Below are 15,924 nucleotides of genomic sequence, written 5' to 3' on the forward strand. Positions count from 1 at the left end.
GGAAGTTGCTGGCATTTACTCTTCTTTGAGGTAGCCTACTCACGGTCTGGACCAACTGAAATACCTACTGGACTTCTGGAGACAATAATCACAGATCTGTAAGCATTGTAATGCACTCAGAGAAGATTAGTGAAGATAATAATCCTTATCCTTACACTCTAAAGATATATAAAGATATGTGCAACTTTTACTGCCAACTATACCTCAGTTGCTGGTAAAAAAAAATATGAATACCTTAAAATTGAAACTAGGTCACAACGGTATATTTATATCAAAAACTCAATTTATATCAACAATCCACTTCATTATAAATCAAAAGAGTTGCCTTAATTTAGTTACACAATTACATATTAAGTACAATATGGCAAGAACTATAGTCATAAGGGTGTAGTGATATTGTGATGTCTTCATCTGTAACCATACTATGGCAACTCTCTCTGTAAACATGCGTGGCACCAGTGTTAAGCTTCTTTGTAGTTACTATAATTAGAGTGCTACTTAACGGAGGGACATTCAGTCTGCCTATGACAGGAATGTCTGTGGTCAGTCATCAGTCAGATACACCATATTTACTCACACATAAACCTCTTGGAAATGGATCATGGATTTTCAGTAACGGTGAACATCTTTTTATAATTGCCACTCCTAGCCACCCTAGGTAGCCTACTCTCGCTTGGATTGCAGATAAGTTTCCAGGTAAGCTTTCCTTTGCACTACATCTACAAGTAGACAGACCTAACTGATCGATCATAACTGATGTTGACAGCTTCGTTCTAGATCATTTGTTTTACCTGGAAAGGAATAATAGGATTTTAAGATTTGTTCCCTTCACTGTCATGTCATTATAATGACATATTAGTAATCTATTTTCGCGTCGCCTACAACAGGAAAACTCTGTGAATTCCTGCACCTGATAGATTTGAATAATTTGTTGTTTATTTAAACAATATGGAAAAGGCAGATCTTGCAGGCCGCTGAAATATTTCGACTGCTTACGTCTGCAAGAGCCTTTGGATAATATATATATACAAAAAAAATAACGACACAAATTACTGGAGCGGTGTCAAGGAGCTGTGGAGAAGGGAGTAGGCTTCCTTGATTTGAGAAGGAGTCAATAACCTCGGCCACTAAACGAATATTGATTGGGCATAATGAAGCTTGAGTAATGTGAAGACGCTCCCCTTAAGGAGTCTCTCTGAGCGCATCACAAGCATGACTGCACTCCGTACCGCTGCCGGGTGAAATGGTGCAGGTGACGAGCGGATCGTTTTATGGATCATGGGCAGTTTTCTAGCCCGCACACCACAGATGGGTTGAATAGATTAGAAATGGCATTTTCACGCTTTTTAAAACATCACTTCATTAATGTGGTACTGCAGTTGAAGGGGGGGGGGGGGGGGGGGGGGGGGGGGGATGAGCCCGTAGGCCCTTAGGTTTACTGTGGAAGGTTTGAAGGTTGTGTATCTGTGTGATACGGTGGTTGACCATTATTTTAAATGAAGCAGTTATGGATGTGGTTTAGTATGAGTGAGGTACCATTAATTTAACACAAATTCTACTATGCATATTTTCCTTTAATGCATATTTAACACTGAGTGGAATCAGAAAGCTCTCATGGTGTTGAATTGCATCACATGGAAACAGTTTGAATGAATACAGTTGAATATTTAAGGAAATACACTCTTCAATTCCATCATCTACTCATCTTTCTCTAAGGCATAATCTCTCTTTTCTGTAGATGAATTCACAGATGAAAGGGATTGGCAGTCTCCTTTTTATATTCATCACAAATTAACTTAGCCCTGGGGGCACAACAGTAAAGGTTACTTGTAGACAATGTTTGATTAATTGAAAATGCTCCTTTTTTAATAGTTATCTAAGTAAGAAATGTAGTCATGAACTTGAACATAATTACTTCCCATGGGCATTACTGTAAAGCAATTCTTTGTAAAACAAAACAATAGTAGCCTATTACAAGGACTAATGTTGGTTTCCTCTTTGATTGACTAGAAGGGAACATGTGATGCTAATTTGTCTCGTTTGCACTCCATTGGCAGGTAACACAGAACACCATGATGGAATCCCATACAGGAAGCCCACCCTTGGTGGTGGACCCAAGTTCTCCAGATTGTGGCAACGAGGCCCAGTCTTCAACGGCAGGAGAATTCCTCGATAGACCGAACATTGAAGATCAGAGTCCAACGCCAGTCCAGCAAAGACTGTCTGATCTAGCACAGGTTCAAGAGTTGGTAGGACTGAAAAGTAATGATGAGGATTTTGAGCGAGACCATGACATACTCACAGTGCTACAAAACCATCAAACACAGGACAAGGAAACAAAATACCCTTTAGACCAGAAACAAAAACAGGAAACAGAAAAACTAAACAGTGTGAAACAGGAAGTAAAAGATCAAGAACTGGATCAAGGAGGACTTCAGTATCATATAAGACCAGATAATCGGGACCACGGTCCACCTAAATACCAAGAGACACTCTATAATCTAGAACTAGGTCACCATGACCATGAAAGACTCCACTATCCAGACTTGGATTCTGACCATGACCAAGAAAGACTTTCTGGTCCAGAGTTGGACCGAGATCAGGACCAGGAAAGTCTTGATGCTTTAGTAGAAGGTCATGAAGAAGAAGATACTCAGCATGCCTCACACCAAGATCTAACTCAACACCAGGACCAAGCATTAAGTCCAGATACTACACATATTTCTGTCCAAGATCAGTCAAACAACCTGGACCAAGTTCCATCTGAGAACCAAGACACTGAAGGCAAAGTAGACCAGGACAACACACAGCTGCATGAGCTACATAATGGCCAGGCACACAATCTAGATCTTGGTGTAGTTAGAAATTCTGACCCATCACCTTGTAATGATACAACCCAACAGCAGGACCAAAACAAACAGCCTGTAACAGAACAAGTGTCATCCATCGGACCCTCCTCAGCCGACCCAACTAACCCTGACCAGGAGCCAGTCACTGACAAGCCTTGTGGGGATGAGGCTGGGGAGCCAGGTGGTGGCATCCCAGCCGTGGTGATCACTCAGGCACAGGAGGTGAGTAAGACACAAGGCCTGATGGGAAATATGCACATCTCGCCCTCATCTATATTCATAGGTTTCAACGGTTCCCTCTCGACATGGGATCACACTGCCAAATGTCTACTCTTCTGCAACCTCTTTGTTTTCATCACTTGCAGGTAGCCCTTTCTTCTTCACATTTGCTGGCTTTGTTCCTTGTTTAAACGATGCCTCTGATCAAGTTCAAAGCCCAGGTTTTCTGACAGCTTTTTACACCAATCTGGGTCTTATTCAGTTTCATCAAACCACTTTCATAACTCAATATTTCACTCTATTTTTCATATATTACCCCGTTTTTTAGGTTGAGGCTGGTAATTATGCACTCATGTCCTGGTTTCTCATATCACCTAGTTGATTAGAGATGAATGAACATCTATGATACATTGGTGAAAGAAAATATCATGGCCTGAATCCTGAATCTTGCTGTTTAATAGGCATGGCACCTTTTCCCATTCAATGTTAGTTGTTCAAACTATATTTTTCACTCATTACTGTGTTACTACACTCTGTTAGTTGGGTGTTGCGTGTTAGTATACTGAAATACAAGAGTTTCATTGCAGCTTTGTTTTGTATGACAATGCTCCAGCTCTAAGTTCTATGTCTCCAGCCCCTTTGTACACTGTAAATTCTTCATTGTTGAATCTGTCTGACCCTTCAGAAAGCAAAACATTGACATGTATTTGATAATTGAATAGTCTGGGTAATTCAAGCTTATTAAATACGAAAATACATCTATATGCAAATAAGTGAAAATATTGGGTATCCACTCTGTCACAAAGCACTTTGGCTACATACTGTAACTGTACTTCTGAATCTGTGAGGCTTATGGCTGTGCCGGGGGATGCTGAAGGAGTAAACATGTGAGAATTTAACTATCTTACAGTGCTCCTGTGATAGATTCCATTACCCACCCTTGTGTGTACATGTTCACTGATCCGAACCGCCTTCAAATAAGTTTCCTCAGAACCCATCCCGCATATGGTGGAGGAGCACTTAAACCAAATTGACTTTAGCGATCTGAATTATGAAGATACCGATATCATGCATAAAGTTATTTACCCCTCAGAAGAATTCGAATAAGTAATTCCCTTGGATTGCGATACGGGGGGAACTAATATGAATGCAAATAGGATTAGGCTCCTGCATTAGTGTCTGATAAACAATTTACAGGCTTGAGTGTTCACTGGGGAATACACACACTCTCCTGCAGAGGAAATAGGAAGATGCCAATCCGGAAAGAGGAAGAGAGACAGAGAGTGACGGAGAAGGAGGGAGGGAGAGGCATAAAGGGAGAGAGAGAGAGAAAGAAGGAAAGAGAGAATGACAGAGAGAGAGGCAGGGATAAAGAGAGGAAGAGAGGTTTAGAGAAAGGGAGGGAAAGAGAGAAGGCACTTCTGTACACCCCTGCTCAAAGGTTCTTATCTCAAGTAACCCTTGAGCCCCTGGCATCATTAGGTCTGACTGTGCTATTATGTCCTTTATCAAATATCTACAGTTGGCTCACCTTCAATATAAGCTGTTTTACCTCAGCTTGTGCCATTTTGCCCTCTAAAGCTTGAATAATATTTATATTTTATACATTAAAAAGCAATGCTAACATACTTAGCTCATCTCATTGAGTTTTTACGGCACCAATAACTATGGAGATGTCAAAAAGATCATGAAGAAGATCATGAATATTTCTGAAGGCAGAAAGCTATTTTGGTTATGATTACGGCCCACTCTGAGGTGTGTGCTGTAACAAGCTTTATAAAGACAATAAAGGTAAAAAATCTTCAGTGAATGTATTTATATTCAAGATTGTGACAAAGCCAACAGTATTGGGAAAACTTAATGGGATAACATGTCTATTCAAATTTGGCATTGCATTTTAAAACAACATAGCTGTGTGCTGTCCTTGAGTAGCACACTATGGCTGTCACGGCCCTCGTTCCCTTGTTGCTACATCGTTGTCAAGCCACTGTGAAATCCCTGCTCCCTTGCCTTTGATTCGGGATGTACGTCTACAACGGAACTTGCTTAGTTATTGTCTTCTCCTTCCTGCCATCTCCGAACACTGCCCTCGCATATACTGTTGTGTTTTTATGTAAATGAACATGGACACTTCATTTGTCTGTACTTGCTAATGGCCTATGCTTGGCAGATATTCAGCGTCTTTGATGACGCACGTAAGACAGTCACTCTAACCAATTATAGTCCCCTCTGTGTCATATATGTTGAAACCTACTACCAACACCAGCCTTCTCATCTGAAAACTCGTCGCTTGATAGCAAATCATTTAAATCTTGTTTTTAGAAGAAATAAACGTCTGGACAGTGTGGTATTCATGTACTTTTGCTCCAAATGTTGTTTTACACTAAACAGTCTGCAATGTAATGTTCTGAGCATACAATGCCAGCTATTTACATGCTACGTAAGTGTATCTTTTACAGTTGCTTTCAATGAGTTCTGGTAATTATAACACAAAGCTTTTATGAAAAAAAAGATTTTTTTATAGTATTTTTCTGAGCAGATTGTGCATGTGTTATTGTTAAATTGCAATAACGTGAAAGAGGCCGCTATTTGTGGCATATAAGAATTTCATAATGATCAAACACAGTAGCACTGAGAGACTATTAACTGAGATCAAACATATTAGAGTGATTTGATTTATCATTTATTTCACTGCAGTTTTATTAGCTCTGTGTGCATCAACGTGTATTTGTGTGTTGGGCTATTGTTTGTATGATCATCATTTCAGCAGTCAGATCTATAGTATATCTGTGTGTGAGAGTATAGGCGGTTTTGGTGTGTGTGCGTGTATCTGAGAGTGTGTGAGTAAAGGTCAATAGTGTGTGGATAATTAGCTCTCGAGGGACGTCAGTCTTAAACGGTTAAAGGACAATCACAGCTTTCGGGGGGACCCTAATTGCATCCAACAAGCAAACCATTCATTTTGTACTCAAAAAGTGCTGGTGAATGCAACTTTCACAGAGGCGAGCAGACATTTTGTTGAGTTGTAAACAGTTTCTTATATGGTAATTCAGCAACTGCTCAAAATCCTTTTGAGAGACAGGAGTCTTATTGGAACTGATGCTGATACCCTATATCATGTTTTGTGCTTTCTGTGAGGGTCTGGATAGTTTGTATTTGGATAGGATGTGAAATATGATTTGTTCGTCATTTAGATTCGTACAATAATTTCATGGGTGGGTGAATGTTTTGAGGGAGTATTTCTGGGAGAGAGATAAAGAAACAGCAACAGAGAAAGAGATACTGAGACTGGGCAAGTGGGTTTGTATGCATTTAAATGTGTGTATGTGTGTGTGTGTGTGTCTGTGTGTGTGTGTGTATGTGTGTGTGTGTGGGGCGGAGGGGGGGAAGACGCTTTGTACATATGTGACTACCCTACCTATAAAATCCTTTTTTGTGTCCCATTGCCAGGCACGAGAACTTGCACAGGTCCAGCCTGGGGAACCAGAAGCAGCAAGGTTGAAGGGACCAGAGAGACCACAAGATCTGATGTTACCAGCAGTATCAGTGATGGCTAAAGGCCCTAATCCCAGCCCTATCTCCAGCCAAGGTCCTAGCCCTAATCTCAGCACTATGACCAGCTCTAGTCCCATCCCTAGTCCAGGTCCCAGTTCCAGCCCTTGTCCCAGCCTCAGTCCGGGTCATAGTCCCAGCCCTTCTCCCAGCCCTATCCCAAGCCCTTGTTCCAGCCTCAGTCCAGGCTTTAGTGACTGTCCTAGTCCCAGCCCTATCCCCAGCCCTTGTTTCAGTGATGCCAGTGACGGAGTTGACATGGCCTGCTCTGATTTGCTGTCCCTGGGAAGTGACTCTGTTTCCCTGTGTGCCAGCGAGGTGACCATCTCTTCCAGGGTGAGCAAACACAAACACACTGATGGCGTACAAACCTGCAATCTCCCCTCTACACAAACACACACACATACCGATGCAACACACAGAGACACCTAACAGTACATAGAGTTCCTCTTACTTTATCCTGTGTCTTACTCACTGGTACTTGACTGAGCCCTTATAGGTGTAGAAGACCTATGTTTATAAAGTGAATCATCATGGCTTTCATGGCCCTAACCACAGCCAGAGGACACAGTAGCTGTAAAAGATCGGCGAAGCTCCAGCACAAAAACTCCTCCATTTGGCCAAGTTGTACCCTTGTAACCGAACAACAGATATTCCCCTCTTGACAAAACTATCATGTCTCACCTTAGAGCTATCAAGTTTCATTATCGTCGAAAAAAGGACGCTTTATCTGGAGGTCAGATTGGAATATGGGACCTCTTGGATGAGCACCAGGGCTGTATAGTTGTTTCAGACGCCAGGCTAGACGCTCTAGGAATCATAATTCCCTTGACCTTTGGCGACCCCACAAGGCTTTGACAACGAGGGGCATGCTACAGCACAGACGTCGCCTTTTCATGCCTGTCGTCTTCGTCCAAATGGGTTTTTCATTTCTCAAACAATCATATGTTCGACGGGCTGAATGGAAGGGCAGATTGCATAAGCTAGGGTTCTCTGGGTGAGATAAGAGCCTTTTACTCCAAAAGCGTACAACCCTGGTGTGTGTCCCTACAATGCTGTTATCTTCTTCCACTGTCATTTAGATAAAATAAAATAAAAACTCAGTTGGCGCCCAAAGATGATTATTTGAATGTAGTTCACTGGAGAGGCCGGGTTGTGGAAATCTCAATTAATATGTTAATGTGTGCAAGACCTTTCATTAGTTACCACAAAACTGATTAACATGGTGTTCCGTAAAAATGGCGTGGCCATTTTGTTTCAATGTTGACATGAATCTCTCATGATTTGTGTGGAGGCTGGTTTTCAATTCAAACCCTGAATCGGAGTGCCTCAAAAACAACAAAATCAAACTTTACTCATGAACAATCCAATAAAGTTGGAAAGGTATCAGAATAACACAACTGTCAACACGTGTCCCATAACGTCTCTTGTGAACTATGATAATGCCCACATACTCAGGTTACACAAAAAACGAGAATCACATTACATAATTGAACCAAAATATACACAAGTGACTTTAAGAGACCAATATTATCCTTTTCAATATAGCTTAGTCATGCCTCAGAGAAGTAAACCTCCTCGGCTCTCATTAAAGGAAGTATGGAATCCGTCTTTCTCAGTCTTAATGATCTTTCAGGCTCTCTTTTCCATCTCACTAGACTGTTTAGAAACATTTAATTTTCAGACAGAATTATCGAATCATGACTGCGGGGCCAACATTTGATTCTAGAACAATAATTAAAGGGAAGTACTAGCCTCATGGGTTCTCATGCCTTTATAATAAATCCTTTATCGCCGGGGGTGTTCCCTATGTAAATCCCTTAGAAATGGAAATTTGGCTACAAAGACTATTAGATTACATGAAGCACACTGACTAGTACAACACCTTTCTTGATTATATATCTAAAAAATGCCTTTTTATGCTATTAGTGTGGCTAATAACCCCAATCAAAAGAGATGCAAATGTTATGATAGACACAATTGCTTATCACATTGATTGGATGATGAAGGGGTTTGTCTTTTTAAGCTTTTAATAAAACGCTTACTTTAGGGACACACAGATAGTTTTTTCTTCATCAGAACCTTTCTTGCCTGCTTTTCTCATTGTAATTCAACAGGGACATACAATAGATGAGCTCATGATAGTCAAGGGTGTTCTGTTTTGTTTTGATAATGAAAGCTTATTATAGTCTCTGCCTCAATTATGTCAGTAACCCTTGTGTTTCCCTGTTTTCTCACAGTCTATCCCAGCCTGGTGCATATTAGGGGTTAGTTAGTATCTTTAATGGGTCTATCAGACCTGTGAATATTGGGTTAGTAACATATATATGATTACCACACAACGGTTAAAAAGTTGCAATTGATCTCAAAAAATTGTAATGTTCACTAAAGATAAAAGGGGATATTCTTTAGACCAAATTCAATTGCTGGACAGTTTTAAAAACACAATTCTCCTTCCTCACGACTTTTTACAAATTCACCTCTCTCTCTCTCTCTCTCTCTCTCTCTCTCTCTCTCTCTCTCTCTCTCTCTCTCTCTCTCTCTCTCTCTCTCTCTCTCTCTCTCTCTCTCTCTCTCTCTCTCTTTCTCTCTCTCTCTCTCTCTCTCTCTCTCTCTCTCTCTCTCTCTCTCTCTCTCTCTGTCTCTCTCTCTCTCTTTCTCTCTCTCTCTTATATTCATAAATCTCTCTCTCCTCTCTCCATCATTGTTATGTACTTTTTTTTTAACTGAATGCCTTGTTTCAGACCGATGGCTTATTAGCCAGGTTGCAGAATTTCATTGCTACTGGTTTTACAGAGTGACCCATGAACACGACCAATTAGGACGCCAATTGAAATACAAAAGGGCCAATCCAGAACTGCGGAAAGATTGGCGACTCCCCCTCCTCTCACCACCACCACCAGCACCACCCCACCCCTTGCCGCCTCCGCTTTTAGCTGTCAGGGGATCCAAAGGGCTCTTATTGTGTTGGAAGCGAGGGAGGAGAAAGAGATGGGGAGTGCGAAGCGCTCGTGTTTTGACAGGATGAACAGATAGAGGAGTGGAGGAGCAGGGGCAGGCTGGGAAAAGGCTTTGTTATGCTAAGAGCTGGACACTTTGTTCAAGGGGGAAGAGGAGCTCATTCATGTCGCGTCAACACAGAGAAAAGTTGATTTTATTATCTGTTCACCCCCCTGTGTTGGGCGGTGAAAGGGAACTGGATGGTGGTGTGGATGTTGAAGAGAGGGCTAGAGAGGTCATATTCGTGGGCTATTTCGACATTCTTGCATTTGGTTGAATATTTCTGGCTTTCTTAGTGGCTCGATCTTGTGATGGTCAGACAATAAATCACTTTGAATAAAGAGTCAATGCATTCTAGACAATACTATGTTCCCAATTAGATTTCAAGTGTTTTCAAGTTTTACACAAAGCAAACTCTTCCACCTGCTATAGCTTTAAAGTCTTAGCGACATAATCTTTTCATTGGAATATTTGCTCATTATTTTACCTACAATCAACATGAGCATTTAAAAGCTTTACCTCTCATTCAACTTTGGAATAATCAACACAAACAAATTCCACCAGGTACAACTGTGTGTCGTTTTGTGAGTGTTCTTTTTGCGTGTGTGTGTGTTTCTTAGATTACTAATTATAAAATAGAGGCACCCTCCTTCCCTCTCTCTCCAGGGGTGCATCCTCCTCTCTCCACAAACAAAGCGTTGCTCCTGTGTACATTTCACACAGGGAGCAAGTGTCCATCAGAACAATAGGGGTTTCTACCACGATGCTCTCTCACTGTGCAGTAAATGGTGCGTGTGTACCGTATGTGTGTGTTATACTGCATTGAATAAGTTAATTTGAGTGCCTGACTGCCGTTGGGAATTGTACAGGATACATTTTGCCTGAAAGCAAAATCCCAGCAAAACTAATGTGTGTTATCTCTCCATTTTGTTGGTTTTGCAGAAGGAAATCACGCTAAAAGCTAATCGCAAATGAGGAGTGCTTGAGGTGTAGGAATTGGGACCTGATCAGTGAAATAGAAACATGAAACTGATTTATTCATACGTGGTCTGTATGGAAAAAGGAAGGAATGACATTGTCAAATCAAGTCTCTCATTAATTAGAAGACCTTTACAGTCTGCTGATCTGACAATGGAAGTTAAATAAAGATGTCAGTTTGGAGATGAAAGGAGCTTCATCTCAAAAGTCTTCTAAAGTGTGTTTTAGGGGGCCTTTGAGAATTCAAACCATCTTTTTAGGATTTTAATGGATTTGTTATGTATTCCCCCAATGGAACAATGGATTTTGGTGTTTCAAAACCCATTGACACTGTATGACTATGTTTAGCTTGTGTTCTGCTCCTCTCTCTTACCAACCGTCTCTGGAGGAGGGGATCCCTCTCTGAATTGCTCCTCCCAAGGTTTCTTCCATTTTTTCTCCCGGTGGGAGTTTTTCTGGGAGTTTTTCCTTGTCTTCCTTGAGGGTTTAGGTTGGTTGAGGGGCAGTTCTATGGGCGCATGTGAAGCCCTCTGTGACATGCTTGCGTGTAAAAAGGGCTATACAAATACATTTGATTTGATTTGATTTGATCCCCCTGAATCTCTCCCTCTGGGACATTCACCACCAGCCTCCAGACTTATATAACCAATCTCAACATGAACACATGGGCTCGTTTTCATTATGAATCTCTCACAACTGTAATAGTAGAAAGTGTACAACATACTGTTGGCCTACATGGCAAATGGGATTTAATGTGTTCAGCAGTCTAATTTGTTATTCGTAGTTGATGCTAATGCTAACAATGATACATCATGTGTTGCAGGGTTATAGGCAGCAGCAGGGCCAAGAGGATGATTCCAGAAGTGTTGCTGCGTCCTCTGTCATGGTAGGTACAGCTTTCTCTATCTGCATAGATCTACCCAAACATATTTGCAAACAGTTTAGGTGCCTATTATTGTGCGTGGACATGATAGCATCCCTACACCCAGAATAGGTTAGTAAGACATGGGAGAGCTGTCAGTAGCCAAACATCCCAGGATGAAATAGAGACTCCCCCCCCCCCCCCCCCCCCCAAAAAAAAAACAAAAAAACACCACTCCTCCACACCGTTCCCATGGCGATACCCCATAATTGTAGCCGTCCTCCTGCGTGGCGGGACACAGAGCCGTTTGCTGATTGGCTGTGACAGCCTCCTACGGTAGTGGCTGACTGGAGGCAGCGGGGGCTTGAGAGGAACCGGCAGGGGAGCCGGCAGGGGACCTCCTATGCCTTAACAACAGGGGAGGAGTGGAGTGGAGAGGGAAAAAGAGTGGGGGAGAGTGTGAGTGGTGGGTGGGAACTGGAGTTCGCCAGGGAAGAAGGAGAGAAAGAGAGAGAGAGGGGATTAGGAAAGAGAGAGACTGGGAGCGAGAAACTGAGAGAGAAATGGAGTGGGTGAGCGTACAATGACACTGAGGGGATTATAAAGTATAAAAGTATGGGGCAACAGTATGTGGCAACCCTCACTGCAGGTTGAAAAAATAGCATACAGACACACTTAGTCAAAGTGTTAGGTACTTTACATTATGTGTATTGTTTCTTCAGTGATCCTTAAGTTAATAATAAACTTGTCTGCTTGTTTCTTTTATTGTGCATTGGAAGTGTGAAGGCTTCTCCAGTTACAGTCATTATCCACATCCTTCACCCATCCCTCTTCTGTATCTTGTATTGACTTTTATAATCTCTCGGTGGCTCATTTGGGTCTACCTCCTCCCGACTTCTCAACTGACTGGCTAATTGTTTCAGATAAACAGAGACTAGAATCACATCCTCCAGTAAAAGCTACAGAGGCAAAACTTTTCCTCCTACATTGTTCGAATGCCTAAAGCACACACGAGGGAGAAAAGAGCTAAACACAAACAGGAACACATCATTTAGCTATCTAACTCTCTTTAGATGTATCCTTATCTTTTATGGAATTGTATATTTCAAACCCTCCATCTGAACCCCCCGTCCCCCCCACACACTTTTTTTCTCTTCCCCTCTCCTTCTCTCACTCTCTCTCTCCCTGACTCTGTAAGACTACAACACCCACACTCCCCACAGTGTGTGTTGTCAGGCTGAAGGACAGGCTCCCTGTGCGGTCGAGTGTTTTATAATTAACACGGAGCTGACACCTGAGCTAGCGTAAACAGGTGAGCTGTGTGGATGTCCTGGCAGGCCACTGATTAAACCTGGGCGGCGTTCACAAGGCCCTGCTGGTCAATAAACACCACTAATGGCATCCGAACCCCTGCTTGTGAACCTGGTGGCCCGGAGGCTTGGCTAGAGGACATCCAAGAAAGGACAGGGAGATATGCTAACTGCTAGGTCAATTTGTGAGAAAAAAATGCTAACTCGCCTCGCAATGCTAACTCAGATGCTAACTTACCTCGCAATAATAACTCACCCTGCAGTGCCAACTCACCTTGCAGTGTTAACTCACCTCGTAATGCTTATGTAAGGAGTATCGCATGCTTATGCTGTTAGCATCGCAGCTGAGTTTAGAGTGCCTTTAAATATATTTGACATAATCAAATACAGATTTTTCCTAACTAATTTAAACCTCCACCTATAGCGGTTGCACAACAGCCTTCCCAGTGAACAGATCCTTATCAAATGTATTAGTGAGTTTGTTTTATCTTCTGAGGATCTTCATTAACTGAACCAACCCAGCGACTTGCCACTGATAACAGCTTTTCTCCCCTGTGAAGATAAATGGGTTGTCTCCCAGACAAGTCACCTGTAGAGAAAAGGTTCATGAAAGATTCAGAGATACAAGACAAGACTTGACTTGTAGTGTGTGTTCCAAATAGACAGCATGTGGAGGAAGTTAGACGCGTAGACGTCTCTGTCTGGTGCTGTGTACTTTTTCCTCTGATGCTCATAAAGTAAGGGAGCTGGAGGAGAACGAGGAATGGCTTTGTCCGATGTGTTTTCTTTGTCCACTCATGGCCTAGAAAGTCTTTGAATCAGGACTTAACCCCCCAAAATGGCCATGGGGGTTATATCTGCATCATTCACCCTCACCCCTGTCTCTCTTTCCCACCTAGTCTCTGTTCCACCGAATCCAGATGGAGCCTCTTGAGAAGGACTGGCTGCGGAGTTGTGTCCTGGGGAACACTGCTGCCCTCCGCCAGCTCCTTAGGCAGGACCCCAGTCTGGCCTCCAAGAAGGTAAAGTATAGCTACCTACCAATCGGTGATTTGCAATGATCTCAGACACTGTTTGCTTGAGCTGGCTTGGGAACTGCCATGGACAAGAATGGTTTAAAAGGGGAAATCACAGGTTTTTAACTGTAGTTAAATAATGAACACATGATGGATTCACTCGCATTGCCGAGTGTAAGTCACACCTTGTATATATTTGTATAATTTAATCAAAGTGGGAGTATGTTGTATATAAATTATAACTGTATCAAATACTTCTAAAATTGTCAGTGTCCAAAGCACCTAGCAGTGTGCCCTCAGCTAATAAAACATAAAACAACAATTGACCACAACCACCAATAGCTCTTCACTGCTAATGTTAACAGTGGAGGTGCCTACTGAAGTTTCTTGAAGTTTTGCCAACTTTCCAGAGTGGCAGACAGAAGCCACCAGGGATGGCCTGTCACAGGTAGTAGTGGCCACCTGTAGCTAATGCTAGGTCAGCAAAGCTGGATTAGCATCACCGCTTAACGCTAGCAGCGACCTACACAGGCTGAGGTGATGCTTCTCTGCTTTTATCCCATGGGCCTTTGGCAGCTGAATGTCCCACTGTGGCTTAGCAGGGTGGCATTTTAGCCTTGGCTAGTTTATGCTTAACTGTGCTGGGATGCACTTGTGGTATACTATACCAAGGTTACACACACACATGCTCAAACAAACAAACAAACAAACAAACAAACAAACACACATACTTACTGTAACCACTCTTGTATACTGTACATTTTAACTCGCAGGATGAGCGAGACTGGAATACACTGCACTGATCTGATCCTTCTGACAGGTATTCTTTGACAGGCACGCACGCACACAGACACACAAACACTCACACACAGTCCCCTCTGGTATAAGGATCATCAGATAAAGGGGCTTGTGTTGATGAAGTTGATGGGCATCTACAGAGGTTATTGAGATTGAAAGACAAAAACTTACAGCTAAGGTTATAGCTCCAACGCTTATCGGTCAATCACATTTAGGTCTGAAATGAATTGAACTGTCACACGCTGTCAACCCCACACAGACACAGTTTGTTGACTCGTCGGCACCTCTTGAGACAGCAGCTCTTTTGTTAAGTGTTTCACCTCCAGGTCGGCTGTCAGATGGCAGAGCTGATAAACCATCCACCTCGTTCTAAAATGAGATTTTATTCGATAAAGGACCTGATGAAAGCCACTGGTGCTTCACATTTGGGGATTTGCTTATGACACAGTTTGTGCTCTTCCTAATGACCCAGGATTTTCATATTCATTGCAAACATTGTATACTGTAGATTTATAGATTTTAAGATACAAAATCACAACTGAATTAAGGTCCATGCATAATCCTTGCATAATACTTCCTTCCTTCTTTTTCGTGGTCAAAAAAGGACTTCATCACTGTAAGTACATACTCTTTGAAATGTAAATCTTCCCTCTCTCCCTTCCGTAAGTTGTCAGACATGCAGTATAACTGTGTTAACATACTGTAGATATACGTGTCTGTATATATTTACATATGCTGTGTATACAAAATAGATATCTGCCAGAAGTGTTAAATTACAAAAGGTTTTGAGCTAAAAAGTTAATACTTTGCGTTTGGTTACGTTTGGTTAAAAAATACATATTTGTGTTCAAGTACTGACCTACATTTACATTTAGTCATTTAGCAGACGCTCTTATCCAGAGAGACTTACAGTAAGTACAGGGACATTCCCCCGAGGCAAGTAGGGTGAAGTGCCTTGGCCAAGGACACAATGTCATTTGGCATGGTCGGGAATCAAACTGGCAACCTTCAGAATACTAGCCCGATTCCCTAACCGCTCAGCCACCTGACTCCCACCTAAAATGCATTTTCCGAGGAGATCAGCGATTACACTCTCAGTTCTCATTTTATCTGACAGATTGGACTATATACTCTCTCTTATTTCAATGGATGGGTTACTGGTCAATACAATCCCCCGTCACTGACATTTGATAGAAGACACAGCAGATAACAGTTGAGTAGATAACGAAACAATGGTCTTAAGGAAATCAAATGCTTAAACAAACACAACAAATGAGCAGTGGGTAATCTTCTTATAGAAATGAATAAAGGGGGGGGGGGGGGGAAAGGGGGGGGGGGCA

At 42.1% G+C, this 15,924-nt stretch overlaps 1 protein-coding gene across 1 annotated transcript; it reads left to right on the forward strand.

The window, feature by feature from the left end:
- The first annotated feature begins 2,517 nt into the window (after positions 1-2,517).
- On the forward strand, positions 2,518-15,201 carry LOC124476399 (mucin-1-like). The gene is made up of 7 exons (XM_047033519.1): positions 2,518-2,613; positions 2,904-3,071; positions 6,519-6,956; positions 11,422-11,484; positions 13,670-13,792; positions 14,560-14,606; positions 15,189-15,201. Exons 1-6 carry the CDS (start codon positions 2,518-2,520, stop codon positions 14,587-14,589), a joined length of 918 nt encoding a protein of 305 aa, XP_046889475.1. The 3' UTR covers positions 14,590-14,606; positions 15,189-15,201.
- The last annotated feature ends 723 nt before the right edge of the window (positions 15,202-15,924 follow it).

This window comes from Hypomesus transpacificus, chromosome 14, assembly GCF_021917145.1.
Source record: "Hypomesus transpacificus isolate Combined female chromosome 14, fHypTra1, whole genome shotgun sequence".
In the NCBI taxonomy this organism is placed as follows: Eukaryota; Metazoa; Chordata; class Actinopteri; order Osmeriformes; family Osmeridae; genus Hypomesus; species Hypomesus transpacificus.

Coding starts and splice junctions, on each gene's coding strand:
- LOC124476399 (XM_047033519.1), top strand. CDS start 2,518: ATGACCATGAAAGACTCCACTATCCAGACTTGGATTCTGACCATGACC. Junction 3,072..6,518: donor TGATCACTCAGGCACAGGAG/GTGAGTAAGACA, acceptor TCCCATTGCCAG/GCACGAGAACTTGCACAGGT. Junction 11,485..13,669: donor TTGCTGCGTCCTCTGTCATG/GTAGGTACAGCT, acceptor TTTCCCACCTAG/TCTCTGTTCCACCGAATCCA.